This window comes from Centruroides sculpturatus, unplaced genomic scaffold, assembly GCF_000671375.1.
Source record: "Centruroides sculpturatus isolate CEXI.00-Female unplaced genomic scaffold, Cexi_2.0 scaffold688, whole genome shotgun sequence".
Classification (NCBI taxonomy): domain Eukaryota; kingdom Metazoa; phylum Arthropoda; class Arachnida; order Scorpiones; family Buthidae; genus Centruroides; species Centruroides sculpturatus.
In genome coordinates, this window is record NW_019385125.1 from 1 (window position 1) to 13,447 (window position 13,447).

The window sequence follows — 13,447 nt, forward strand, 5'->3', positions numbered from 1 at the left end:
AATGTTTCATCATATAACAGAAAAAATTAATTAAGGCAATTAACCTGTACATTTTAGTAAATGTATATCAAATTACACGTGATATTTTTAGAATGAAGACATTTTTACAACAAGGCTTCATAACAAATATTTTAGTTCCAATGTTAGAGCTAAAATATTTGTTATAAAGCTATTCACTATTTAATTTTATTTTTTAACAATTTTAAAAAGATCTTTTTAATATACGATATAGTGTTATTGAAGAGGAGTTATGAAATATTAAAATAATCCAAAATTCATTTAACAGTGTATAATAAAGAAAGCGCACAGAGAAAATAAAGGTTAAATTCTAAAGTTGTAAACTGTTGATTCACCGAAAGAGATACTAAACACCTGTCCCCACAGGATTATAGAAAGAAAAAGAAGAAGAAGAAGAAAAAAAAAAAATACAGTTCAATGTTTACTTTCGATCATTCACCTTTATTGGTGAAGTTTTTAATACTCTTTCATTATAAAAAGGAAGCATAAATTGGTTTGAATAAAAATTTATTTAAGTTAAATATTTTAAATAATTTTTGTACAAGAGTAATTAAACATACGCCAAAAACTATATTTACTACACTTGATAACATTAGGAATGTTAAAACTTAAAACTAAAGATAAACTAATAAATGTTATTTCATGCCTTCACATTTTTACTTTTCCTGCTGTTATGTATACGCAACAAAGGAATGTATGAGAATCGTGTCAAATTTGACCCTCCGAGTTTTTTGCAAATCGTTGAGACCCACTGCACCCAAAAAAGTCAAAAACACGGAAAAAAATTACGTGGATAAGTATGTATGTGCGTGTATGTTGGCATCTTTTTTGTTTAATATCTCAGGATAGGATGAATATTAAGAAACGAAATTCGGCACGGCAGCTCGTGTATAGGCTGGTATACACGATAAGGAAATCCTCAAAGAATGTGCTTAACAGACGAAAAAAACTCGGATATAACTAGCTGGATCGAACATAGTAATTTACAAAACTTATTAAAATATCTCCCAACGTATAAAGAATTATTTTTATTTAAAAATGGACAGATAGAAAAAAAAATCACGGTTAATCCTCAAAGGATTTCCTTACCGTGTATAACAGCCTTAAATTATTGATACTATTTAATTTTGATGGCAAAAGGTCGAGAGGGTAGTGAGATAGAGAGAGTCATGTGTCATATCTTGAGAGGGGTAGGACTTAATAAAGATTTTATTCGTTATTAATTAATTAACGTTTACACTTTTTTTTTGTTTTTATAAAATTCATCTCTACTTTCAAAATTAAGCTTTTTGTCATTTTATAAAATTAAAAATATAACAAAACAAAATATTTTTATAACAAAATCTGATAACAGATGGCGCTACATACAAATTTATTTATTTTGCTTAATAGTATAAAAGTTATTTTTTAAATAAAATCTCGTAACAGCCGAGAAAGTTACGCAACTCGTTGCTAGATTTTTATATTTTTTTAAGTTGTAGATAAGAATGTGTTTATAATTTATATTAACCATACGAAACTATGAGCACTAAGTTTTGTCTCTATGGAGGACTTATCACACACTATTGACGTTGTGGGAGTAATCACACAGAAGTAGGTAGACAAAGGTTTATTATGACGACAGTACGCATTTCAGACGGATTGTCTATCCCTCTTCAGTCGTATTTGTTACAATTTGGTGGATGTATAGGCGTCTATAAAAATACAAACGGATTTTTGGTTACAAAAATTTGGGTTGTTGATTAAAATAGTACAAAATTACATTTTTATACATACATAAAAGGAACATTGTATTTTGTTGTTGATGCGTGGATGACTTCATTTTCATTTATTCATTTTGTATTAACCATATATGAAAATATAAAAATACTTTAATAATACGCAACATTCAAACAAGAAATATTTTCATCCATAATTAGCAAATCCAGCAACGAGTTGAGTAACTTTCTCGGCAAAAAAAAAATTAAAAATTGTGGTGGCGCCATCTGTTATAACGATTTAAATTTTATATTGTTATCCATATTTTACTATTAATACAATACTATTGTTTTATACAATCATTATATAATTTTATGTAATTTAATGTTTACACTAAATAATGACCTCTTTTAATACATAAATAACATATTTAGTATATAGGCTATATTTATACTTAATATGCAAATACAAATTATAAATAATGTATCGTGTCCATATACTGTATTTATAATACGATTGTTAAATTTAAGTATAAATCTATAATTTTAGGCTATAGTTTACATATAAAAATTGAATCTGCTATTCGATTTATCAAGTAATCAGATTTGGCAATTTTATTGTTTTAATTAATCAAAAATTTTAAATTTATTACTTAGGACGTTTCTAACTTCAATTCTGATAGCAAGAAACTAATGTAAAATACTGTTAAATTATTAATTAACTTATATTCAATATTGAAAGTAATTTAATGTAAAACATTTAACAATTAACTCTACCATTTTTGAAAAAGTTATGTACTAAAATGTTTTGTCTGTATAATGTATAAAAAACAAAATTCACTTAATAAATTTTCTCAGTCGAATTAAATATTTATCAATATATTTTATACTTTGGAGTGTGCAAATAAATAAAAAATACATACGAATAATATATTATATATTATTTCTAATGTAACCGTCATGCTCTAAATCTCAACAACAATTCTATTTATATAGATAAATGTCCGGTTGACTTGTTTATCACACGGTGAGAACATTACTTTCGATGCGTCGCATAAAGTCATAAAAATGAATGTACAGTATACTATAATTTAAACAGAATATACAAGTATATTGTTCATATATACTGTAGCCTATAAGAAGTAAATGAGTGTAAGTATCAATAATATAAGAAAAACTAATTTTATATAATTTTTTAAAATAAAATTGTATGAAACGAAGCGAAAATTTACTAAAATGATGTTAAAGAGCTGTGTTATAAAAAATTTTCGAAGTTAACTCATTATTTTTAAATGTTAATACTGTACTAATAAATACTCCGTGATGTCTCCTATCTATTAAATTAAAAGACTGCTTGAATAAAATATAACAGGAGACGGAAAAGTATATAAATATAATCAAACAGTAAATATATACATATATTTTAATTTCACGCAATGTCTTTCGAACAAAAAAATTTTAACTCTAAAGCTGTTTGCAATTTTACATTATATTTTATCACATACTTTCAGTTTGATATTTTAAAAACAGTTAAATACTGTTTAACCCACTTTATTCCTAAATTTTATGCTAAAAAATTTGAAATTCTTTAGGATGAATTACATAGTTTTACAATTTAAAATATGCACACTACGATATAATTAACGTTGTATTCGTATCTAAATTTATAAAATATTTAATATTCGCATCAGTAGCTAAAAATGCTGATGTGGCCGATTCTGTAGCTAAAATGTTGGTATCAATTTCCTTCAAAACACAGTTATTTATTCAAAATTACGAGCAAATATATATTCTAAAATAAATTGTCTGGGCTCTCACAATTTTGAAAAAAAGTGTCATATTATTATTCAAAAAACTTTTACCAATTCTTTCTCGTTTTTGTTGAGAAAATATCTATCATAACCATCATCATCATAAACCAATTTAAGTTTATATCCTCACGTCTTGATCTGTATCACTTAATTTTGAAAATGTCTGATCGCTTCATCTATATCTTGGTCGTCCTTATCCTGTTTACCTTTTGGTCTATAATTAAAAGTAAATTTGGGTATCCTGTCATTTTCTATCCTATTGATATGTTGTATTCATTTCACTGATAATTCTGTGTCTCATCCACTATGTTCCACTCCTAGTTTGTCCCGTATTATTATATTATTCTAATAGTATAATGTAATACATCCGAAAAGTGATCTCATAAACGTCTATTATTATTTTCTATTTCTCTTTACTATCCACGTTTTACTGCCACATTTTAATGCTGCTTTAGACGTAAGCTTATAAGTCTTTATAAGTCATCATCTAGCAGAAAAATCTTTGAATAGTCCTATTTGTTTAAATATAATGTACAGTATATATATATTTTTTATCTTTTTTATTTTTTATTTATTTTTTTGCTGATTTTTGGTGTTACCATAAATGCTTAAAACTAGTTTAAATGTTAATTTATATTCCATTAAATAAATTAAAATATACATAAAATTGCACTGTGTGCGCTATTTACGAGCGATAACAATTCCCTTAATCTCCTAACTAGTAATTAAGTTAAATTTTATTCTGAAATATAATACAATTATACAATAAACATCTGTATACAGTCACGGCTCAAATGAATTTCGAAATGTAGACGACAGGTGTCCAATTTTGTGAATTTTATCATATTACAGTTAGAAAAAATATTTTCAATGTTTACTTCATTAGCTTACTGTTAACATTAGATTCAACTTTAGGATCAAATTTCATTTTAGTTTCTATTTGATGTTGACGGAAAGCGGGGATATTAAACGCATTAATACATTATAAATGTAACACGCAATATTTCGTATATATTATTCAACTCTTCAACGTCTATTTGGGTTATGGATTAAATTATTTCATAAACTTTTTAATACATCTACTGTTTAATGAATAAAAGTAATCAAACGAAAAATACAGACATATTTACGAGCAGAAAACTTTTTAAAAGACGAATTTATATTCCTTTCGTTACCGTACTACATGAAATGTGAATATGAAACCGATACGATTTAAGATAAGAACGTGATTCGCGTATTACAGATTACCAGAAAGGATATCTTCCTTATTTGTGTCACGTAAAGGTGATACTTCCTGAATGTGGAGGAAAAACACAAGGCATAAATATGAGATACTGTCTGATCAAATATACACACACCCATCGATATGGCCTAAAGAACACGCCCTATTCGGAATTTATTATTTGAAATGAGCATTAAATTAATATAACTTTTTTCTATCTGCATAATTGCATGACAAAATTTCATTTTTTCATATTATTCTTTATGTTGACAAGTGAATTATATCTGATTCAAAAATAAATTTTGCTTTTAAGTTTACATCTTTCTTTCATGTTGACTTGTAAAATTACCATATCATCGTAAATTTTTATAAAATACCCCTCTTACATACAGTGTATATTTAATTCTTATTTACACCGAGATTAATATTATTTTAAGAATATATTCATTGATTAAAACTTTTTAACCTGTGAATAATTTTGAATTATTAATTAATTTTATGTAGTTTTCTTTAACCAAAACTAAAATATTTTTAATTTATTCAATTCATAATTATTATTCATTTAATTATTCTATTATATTCTTGATCGAAATATTAAAAAGTTAAACTATATAATTGCCAACACGTAAATTCAATAATCAATTTTAAAAATTACATAATTTGTAAATCAGCAATTTATATTCCTCTGTAATCACCAATGTGGAAATCAGCTCTATTAAAATGTATTTAGAATAAATTAAGATAAAAATTGATATACACCCTACAAGGATAAACAAAACTTTTTAATTATCTTGCGTAATTTTAATTTACAGATCGACTTATATGGATATAACATTTGTTGTTACTCGAATTAGAGATTTAGGTCAGAATTAATTTTGAAAACAAAATTTAAATAACCTAAATAACATCGGATATATCGGATATTCTTTATATTTAGAATCATGAAAAATTTATTTCCAGAAAATGTTAAGAGGAGTCATACAGGAACTTCAATTTTAGGAGTTGCGAAACTGTTGTTTCTCATGTAACTAAATTTAGATTAAATAGGAACTAAAAGCAGATTTACATACCTGAGTGATGCAGATTACTAAATTTATAAGGGGAATAATATACTGTATTTCTGACTTTAATGAACCTTGTTTTGAACTTGCATGTATGCAAATTATGCCCAATTCTTCCTTTAATCTGTAATTATGCTTTATTATTTTTCGTGTAGCGAAACTTAGATTAAATATGAACTAAAAGTTCAGATTTACATACCCGAGTGAAGATTTACATAACGATAATAAATATACTGTATTTTTGAGTTTAATGGTCATCCATGCGGTGGAGTAACTATAAGGAGCCCGAATTAGAATGTGCAAACTTGCATTCACCCATGCACCTCTGTAGATGAAGAGTAAACTCTTATATATTGTATATGCGTGTGTATAAATACGTTTGTCACATTCACATCTTTTTCCTGTACTCATTTGATTTTTTTCTTAATTTATTTATAAAGTTAAGGGAAACGTGGGCCCTGAACCTCTCCTCTCCCTAGTCACGCTATTGGAGTCAAGTGTTGAACTTGTATATAGGAAAATGATGCCAAATTTATTGTGTTTTTTGTAAGTAAATTTCGGTTAAATAGAAATTTATAGTTTAGGTTTTTATACCCGAGGACTGTAAATTTCTAAATTTACGAGAAAAATAATATTTTTTCAAGTTTAGTTAAGAAATTCTCATCTAAGAAGGTCAATGATACAATAACAGACTTTTGTGACTTTAAAAAAGTCTCGTTTAAATCAATTCTGTAATTTGAAACGCTTTAATCGGGCAGACAAACTTTAACGTAATGTTTACAATTCAAAAGAAAAATTTTTTTGTTTATATATGAGCCTATATATAACCTCGAAATAAGTATGCGATGATTGATATATAAAATGTATAAATTGCAAATTTATAAAAATATTTAATTATATTAAAATAATTTATTTAACGTTTGGAATTATTCCAATCTGACGTTTTAGTCAGGTAGCCAAAAATGGATGCGACCTTCTAATGACGTCATGACTTAGCTGTCGATTGTCGTGTTTCGTCATTGAAACTTCGTCATTTTAAAGAACGGGGGCGTTTTCAATTGCTTTACTAATTTCTTTTAATTACTCTTTTAAAATGTTCAAACGCTATTTTTAATACTTTTTCTTTAATTATAAACATTTTCTTAGCTTTTTCGTTTATTTATGTATCTAAAATTTAATACGGAAATAATTTAAAGTTGTTATTTATTACGTCATAGAACGTCGTATACTTCTGTGTAAATCAGCTTCATCAATTTTAATGTATAAACATAGAAAAAGTGGCGTAAAAGGCGGTAGAATGTTTAATACTTAACATTTTAAGTTATTTAAAACGTTCTTCAGATAATATATCCAAGTTTATGCAACAAAAAGGTCGTTATAATATCATGAGATTCAATATAACTTCCTTTAATTAATTAAGAAGGTTTTAAATAACAGTTGTTTACATAATAAACATTATCTCTTCTTGCTATTGTTCTATTTATTATTAATTAATTCTAGAAATATTTTAACTTGTTTGCTTTTTTAAAAATCCAAAAAGTACAAATGTATATATTTTAGTTGTATTTATTTTAAATTTATAGCTTAAAATAAAAACACTTAACATATTTATTGTTTACGATTAAATTATAAAATAAAAGAAGCAGATGAAGTATTTTATTTAATTAAATTCATTTAAATAATTAATTAAAAGCCGTTGAATTATTATTTTAGCAAAAATTTGCCGTTTTTTGATCTTCCTCCCCATCATCAGTCATCAGAAATCCAGACTCCCGTCATCCAAATTATACAGTATCATCAGGCCAGAAATTAAAACAATTCACAAATACAGGGATTATTTTCAGACAGTTTTGTGAGAATTGATGAAAAAAATAAGCGACGGTGCAATTTTACATCATCAAAGACACCCCTTTCCCCATCGTCAGTAATCAGTAGAAACAAACGTGTTCCCCATCCCTATAAAGTACTGAAACAATATTTGAAATTTTAATTGAATAATAAATAATAATAATCTTAATAATACATTTTAATTATACTATACTGTATTTTAAGGACTATATTGTTTTTATTGTTCTTGTATTGTATAGAAAATTTAGTTAAAACAAACTAAAAAACACTTAAAATATTTTAAAACGTTTTAAAATAAAATTTTTAATATGTGTTAAACAAACAATTATAACTAATAAAATATTCTAAGAATATTATTTAATTATTATATTACATTAATTAATTAAGATAATAAAATGTTAATTATTTAGAATATTTTAAACATGTTTTAAATATTAAAAATATATAAATGTATTTAAAGAAACTTTTAAATAACAGATTTTTGATAATAACTCCTCTTTACCCATTTATATTCATTTAAAATAAAATCCATTTTATTTAATTAAACATTTATTTAAATATTATTTGATTAATATTTAATATTTAATAAATCCATATATATTTATATTCAATTTTCCTAACAAAAACATACTTTTATTTTTGTTTACTTAAATTAGTAACTTCCTATTTAACAAGTCTTCCAGATGTTATTTTAATTAATTTTTAATATTTAAATTATTAAATGTTGACTCAAAAAAGTTTTATTTCACTTTAAACAAAAATATAATTTATTAACGCTTCATAAAGTATTATCGGGAGCCGAACAATTGTAAGGGTTCCGGCCCCTTACAGTTGGCGCTCATTATATGGTACTATACAGTAATTGATTATTGGAAAATTTGATTTTTATTCAAAAATATGATGTAAATATACGGGTATTTCAGTAGACGACCCGTATTTACTGTACTTAATAAGTGTAAACGATCGTAAAGACATAAAGTGATAATTAATAACTAGAAAGTGAAGGGGTCAAGGCGAAGGAAAATTAACAGATCGCAACGGGATAATTGCCGAAATTTTAAATAAATAAGTTAGTAAAAATCATAAATAGATTATAAATCTAATTTTTAGCTTTTTAATTGTTTATAAAGTTTAAAAATTGTTTTCTAGTTTTAAATTTTAGTGATTTATTTCTACAAGAATTTAAAGTATGAAGTATATCAATATGGCACATTTATCCGAATTAAATCAGAGAACTTTGTTTGATATCAGACAATCGCAAACTTAGCATTTAAATTTATTAATTATTCATAGAATATTTGCCATAAATTGTCTGGTAAAGTTATTAATTTATTCAAAATTGTGTAAAATTGGAACAGACTTTTCTTCCCGAACCGAAAGTATTATTTTTCAGGAAGAAGTCTATTTCCTGTCATATAATAGATCCATTATGAGAGCTTCAAACCGACTACATCAATAGAAGCTTTTAATGCCATTCGGTTTATTATTATTTCGAAAATTTATGACAGAAACTTATATAATAAATTGCAGAAAGGAAAAGTTATCGTTTCTATTATGATAAAAACATTTCTCTCGACGACCTCTTTTTGAAATTTACGATGCAAAACTCGTTCGAAGATGCTATCGTGTACCGTCACAAAGGACGAAAACAAGCCAATATACTGTATATAAAAGTAGAACATGGAGGTTGTTTTATGAAAAATCGATACAGCTGTGACAAAATATTAAATTATTAAAGGATTTCCAGAAATACAATTACGTTCGATGTCCCAGAAATTATTCTAAATGAAAAAATTAACCCGAAAACGCACCGTATTATCATCTCAAAAAATAATTACTAATTAATCTTTACTTTTTTTTAGTTTTGATTTCAGCTTCATTATCTCGTTAAAATTTTATAGGTTTAATTTCTACCAATTTTAATACGACAATAGAGTAATTAAGGAATTAAACATAGGCATAATTCGATTAACAGAAAATTTTAAATTAGCAATTTGTTTTCCTTCTCGGAATGATTATTTTAACGCGATACATCCCACGATATCGCGTCTCAAAACAGTGATATAGCACTTTATTTTATCACCGATATTTCATTGTAAAAGTAGGGGAAAAGTTTGCCAAATTGGAGCCAACAGACTGGTTACTTCATTCTAAACAACCCCAAATAACCTCCACCCTCTCAGCTCATTCTTAACATTCCATGTCTGTACGCACACCAATTAAACTATCGGACTACTGGTGACGTAGTTAGTTATACCCATATTAGGTCAGGAACTTTCAACCTGTCATCCTCTACGACTGCGCACTGTTCCCACGCCGTATAGTGACTCAACCGTGTGCCATTGATGTAAAAGTGTCGGATGACGAAACTCGACGTCTAGAAGTTTCGTTTCTTCACTGAATAAATACTGTTCGAAAGCCATTCCGCATAAGTGAACTTGAGAATTGTCTTGTATCAACTACAGTACATACAACTGTGAAATAGCTTACACTCAACTAAAGGTGAGCTTCGTAACACCTGTTAAACTTTCTTTATTATTTAATTATATAACTTTTAAACTCATAAATTAGTTCTTAATCTTGTTTATAAAATATTTATTAGACTCGTAAGACAAACAAACTGGTATAAATTACTTTTATAAGTATTTTATGTAAGGAAATTTGTCACCGAACTAGAAGCCTTTCTAGTAGTGCGCGTTTTATGTAAGACTTCGTAACGTATTGAGATAGTTTCTTAGAATTCGAGTAATATATAAACGATAAAAGTTGCGTAAATTAGTTAAAGAGTTTCATAACTGAAGTAGGTAACCGTGTTAGAAAAGTTTAGTAGGTTAAAACGTGTTTTTTCTTAATAGAATGGCACCTGAAAGGAAAGTTCCCATCTTGAGATCCGATTGCCACGTCCTTGACCAAGAATTTAATTCGATCCGAGAAAGGTTCGAGGCAGAGATGAAAAAGATGGAGGAAGAAATGAATAGATTCAGATCTCAACTGATCGACCAAGAGAGAGAAGTTTATTCTCCATCAGTTCAGCAGCGAACCACTACAACTACCACTACAATGTCTAGTACCAACGACGGTGGAACTCATAAATCCGAATTGAAAACTTGGTTGGATGGATTGAATTCTCCTCTCATACAAGATTCCGACGATGGAAAAATGTTAAAATTGAGATTCGATGTCAGTCAGTACGCTCCCGAAGAGATTTTGGTGAAGACAGTAGAGAATCGTTTACAGGTTAGAGCATATCCTACTATGGTATTACTAACAACTAAAGATAAATTGTTTATTAATAACTCTATTCGCAAATTGGCTGATCGAGTGAATTTTTTTGGCTTATCTGCACGTTTATAAATAACATTTGCCTTGAACTAATGTCACCTGTTCTTGGCAGATATATGGGAGATTTTAAGTCGGTTAGAGCAATAACATGCCAAAAATTGTTAACAGTAAGTTATACAAGTTACATGAAACTTTCCTAAAATTCTCTCCGGATAATTTAGAGGCATTCTTAGCAGAAAACAAACTACTTTTATCATAGTTTCATGTTTTAACGTTGTTATTTTACGGGTCTCGCCAGCTATGATAATTACTAACTTATAAAAATAAACAGGACAGGAACAATTTGTCTAGCTTTGTTTATAAAAGTAACGCTAACTTAACTCGTTAAGAAAAAAAAACATGATGTATTCCCGTCGGAAACGAGTTTCCACCCCGTTTGGGTGGAGGAAACTTAGAGCAGCGCTTCTAAATTTGAAAATGCAGGAAAAGTTATTATCATAATGCATGACTTATATGACTAATTGGCTTTTGATCCCCACCTGCGTTAGTGCAGCCTTACAAGGAAACAGAATCGCTGCCACCGCCTGATCCCACGCCCATCCTAGTTAAATCTGTTTGTCAAAGGCGAGCCAAAAGAAACAAGATTCTGTCTTCGCTCGACAATTGAAGACAGGAAACAATTTCGAATCTTGGCATGTACGTTTTACCGGTAATAATTTAGGATTTGTGTTTTTTAATTTTAGGTTCAAGCCAAGCACGAGGAGAAATCAGAAAATAGGTCCGTCTATCGCGAATATAACAGAGAGTTTTTATTACCAAAAGGAACAAATCCAGAAATGATTAGATCATCCCTCTCAAAAGACGGAGTTCTAACCGTCGAAGCACCTCTTCCCGCTTTGGAATATAAAGAAAGAAGAATTCCCATCGATACTGCTTAAAGTGTAACGTTACTTATCCAACTATGAGTATCACTCTCTTAAATATAATACCTATAATAATTATTAGATGAGAAAAGTCCAATGTCTACGCGTTATTTTCCTTCCATAAGAAACAATTTTTTTGTAAAAATTTTATTTTGGTGGTGTTTTAATTAATTAATGTAAAATTAAATACTCATTCCACTAGAGGTTTTCGAAGGCTGGACAAGCCACAAATATTTGTTATTTTGGCGCACTGTATAAAGTTTGTGTAAAAGATTTTTAGCTCACTCAGTGAGATATTTATTTTATACTTCTAATAAAATTTAAAATTAATTCAAAATGTTATTTTCTTTTCTTCCTTCGTTGGAATTGATACATAATTTTAAACGGATTTATATAACAATACAATAATGATTTCGAATTATACAGAGGAATTTTCCTATAAATGAAAGATAAAATTGGCAAAGAAAAGTAAAAGTAATTTAACTTGTGCTTGAAGAAATACCTCAAATTCTAATTTTATAGATTTCACGCTTTTTAAATTCAAACTATTAAGGTAATATAAGTACCGGGTGTCTGAAAATATGCACACTTTTTAACTTTTCTGAGATAACATCAATTGCATGGTCCAGTTGTTATATGAAAGGGTGAGTGGAAAATTGGCACAAGTGACAAAACAGTTTTTTCTATTAAAAATACGTGAAAAGTGCAGTATTAAATTAAAAATAAAAGAATAATAAATACCAGTAATATGCAAGTAAATAAGTTATATCTGTTTATTTCATTTAATAAAATGTAATTTTTAACTAATGTTATCACTATTATAATCGAGTTATAGGCCTACTATTTGTATTTTGTACTATTTTTCACTGAACCCTTTATATTATAATATATCATAATTTAGGCAGATACAAAAAAATGTTTGAAATATATGACATCATTTTTTCAAGTTTTCAAATTGTTTATTATTAATGTCCACGTATTGTTGACGTCCTTGAATACGCGTTATTAGTGACCACTTCAAAAGTCTGTTAAGACTGTTACATCACAGTTTCAACAGACGTGACGTTAAGTGTTGCAAGTTGAATTTTAAGTTATCGGAAGTGTATATAGTATACTTTCTTACAAATATCTTGTATATATTTTTCTCAATGTATATGTTATATACTGTAATTAAGCGTGAACTTATTAATCTGGTGCGCTTGCAACCATTTTATGTCATTGAATCAACCTAAATAAACAGAATACTCAGATCTATAAAACTGCTTTTATGTTGGCGAAATAAATGCAATTCCAAAGTTAAAGAATTAGAACTGTTGGTAAATGTTTGTTTGAAAAAAATATTAGGCCTATATGCATATTTTAATATATTTTTTATATTCAAATTTTACTCCGTGTATAGTAAAATTTTAATATAAAAAATATATATTAAAATATTCATATAGGCCCTAATTAAAATTTGTTTCAAAATTACATTGAATTAGTTTAATATGTGCATGTATGTAAATAATGAAATCAGAAAAGAATTCGGTTAATTGTATCAAAACCATATTTCAGGCCTACACAAAAAAAAACTAATAAGCTATAT

At 27.3% G+C, this 13,447-nt stretch overlaps 1 protein-coding gene across 1 annotated transcript; it reads left to right on the plus strand.

Moving 5' to 3' along the window:
* The first annotated feature begins 9,984 nt into the window (after nucleotides 1-9,984).
* LOC111635131 (heat shock protein beta-1-like) lies at nucleotides 9,985-12,199 on the plus strand. Its single transcript, XM_023379989.1, has 3 exons — nucleotides 9,985-10,159; nucleotides 10,513-10,894; nucleotides 11,683-12,199. The coding sequence occupies exons 2-3, from the start codon at nucleotides 10,514-10,516 to the stop codon at nucleotides 11,875-11,877; spliced, it is 576 nt and encodes a 191-aa protein (XP_023235757.1). The 5' UTR covers nucleotides 9,985-10,159; nucleotide 10,513; the 3' UTR covers nucleotides 11,878-12,199.
* Nucleotides 12,200-13,447: the final 1,248 nt, after the last annotated feature.

What these genes read in the sequence shown, in the direction of transcription:
- LOC111635131 (XM_023379989.1), top strand. Translation starts at nt 10,514, where the DNA reads ATGGCACCTGAAAGGAAAGTTCCCATCTTGAGATCCGATTGCCACGTC. An exon ending in CAGTAGAGAATCGTTTACAG is followed by an intron (nt 10,895 to 11,682) that starts GTTAGAGCATAT and finishes TTTTAATTTTAG; the next exon opens with GTTCAAGCCAAGCACGAGGA.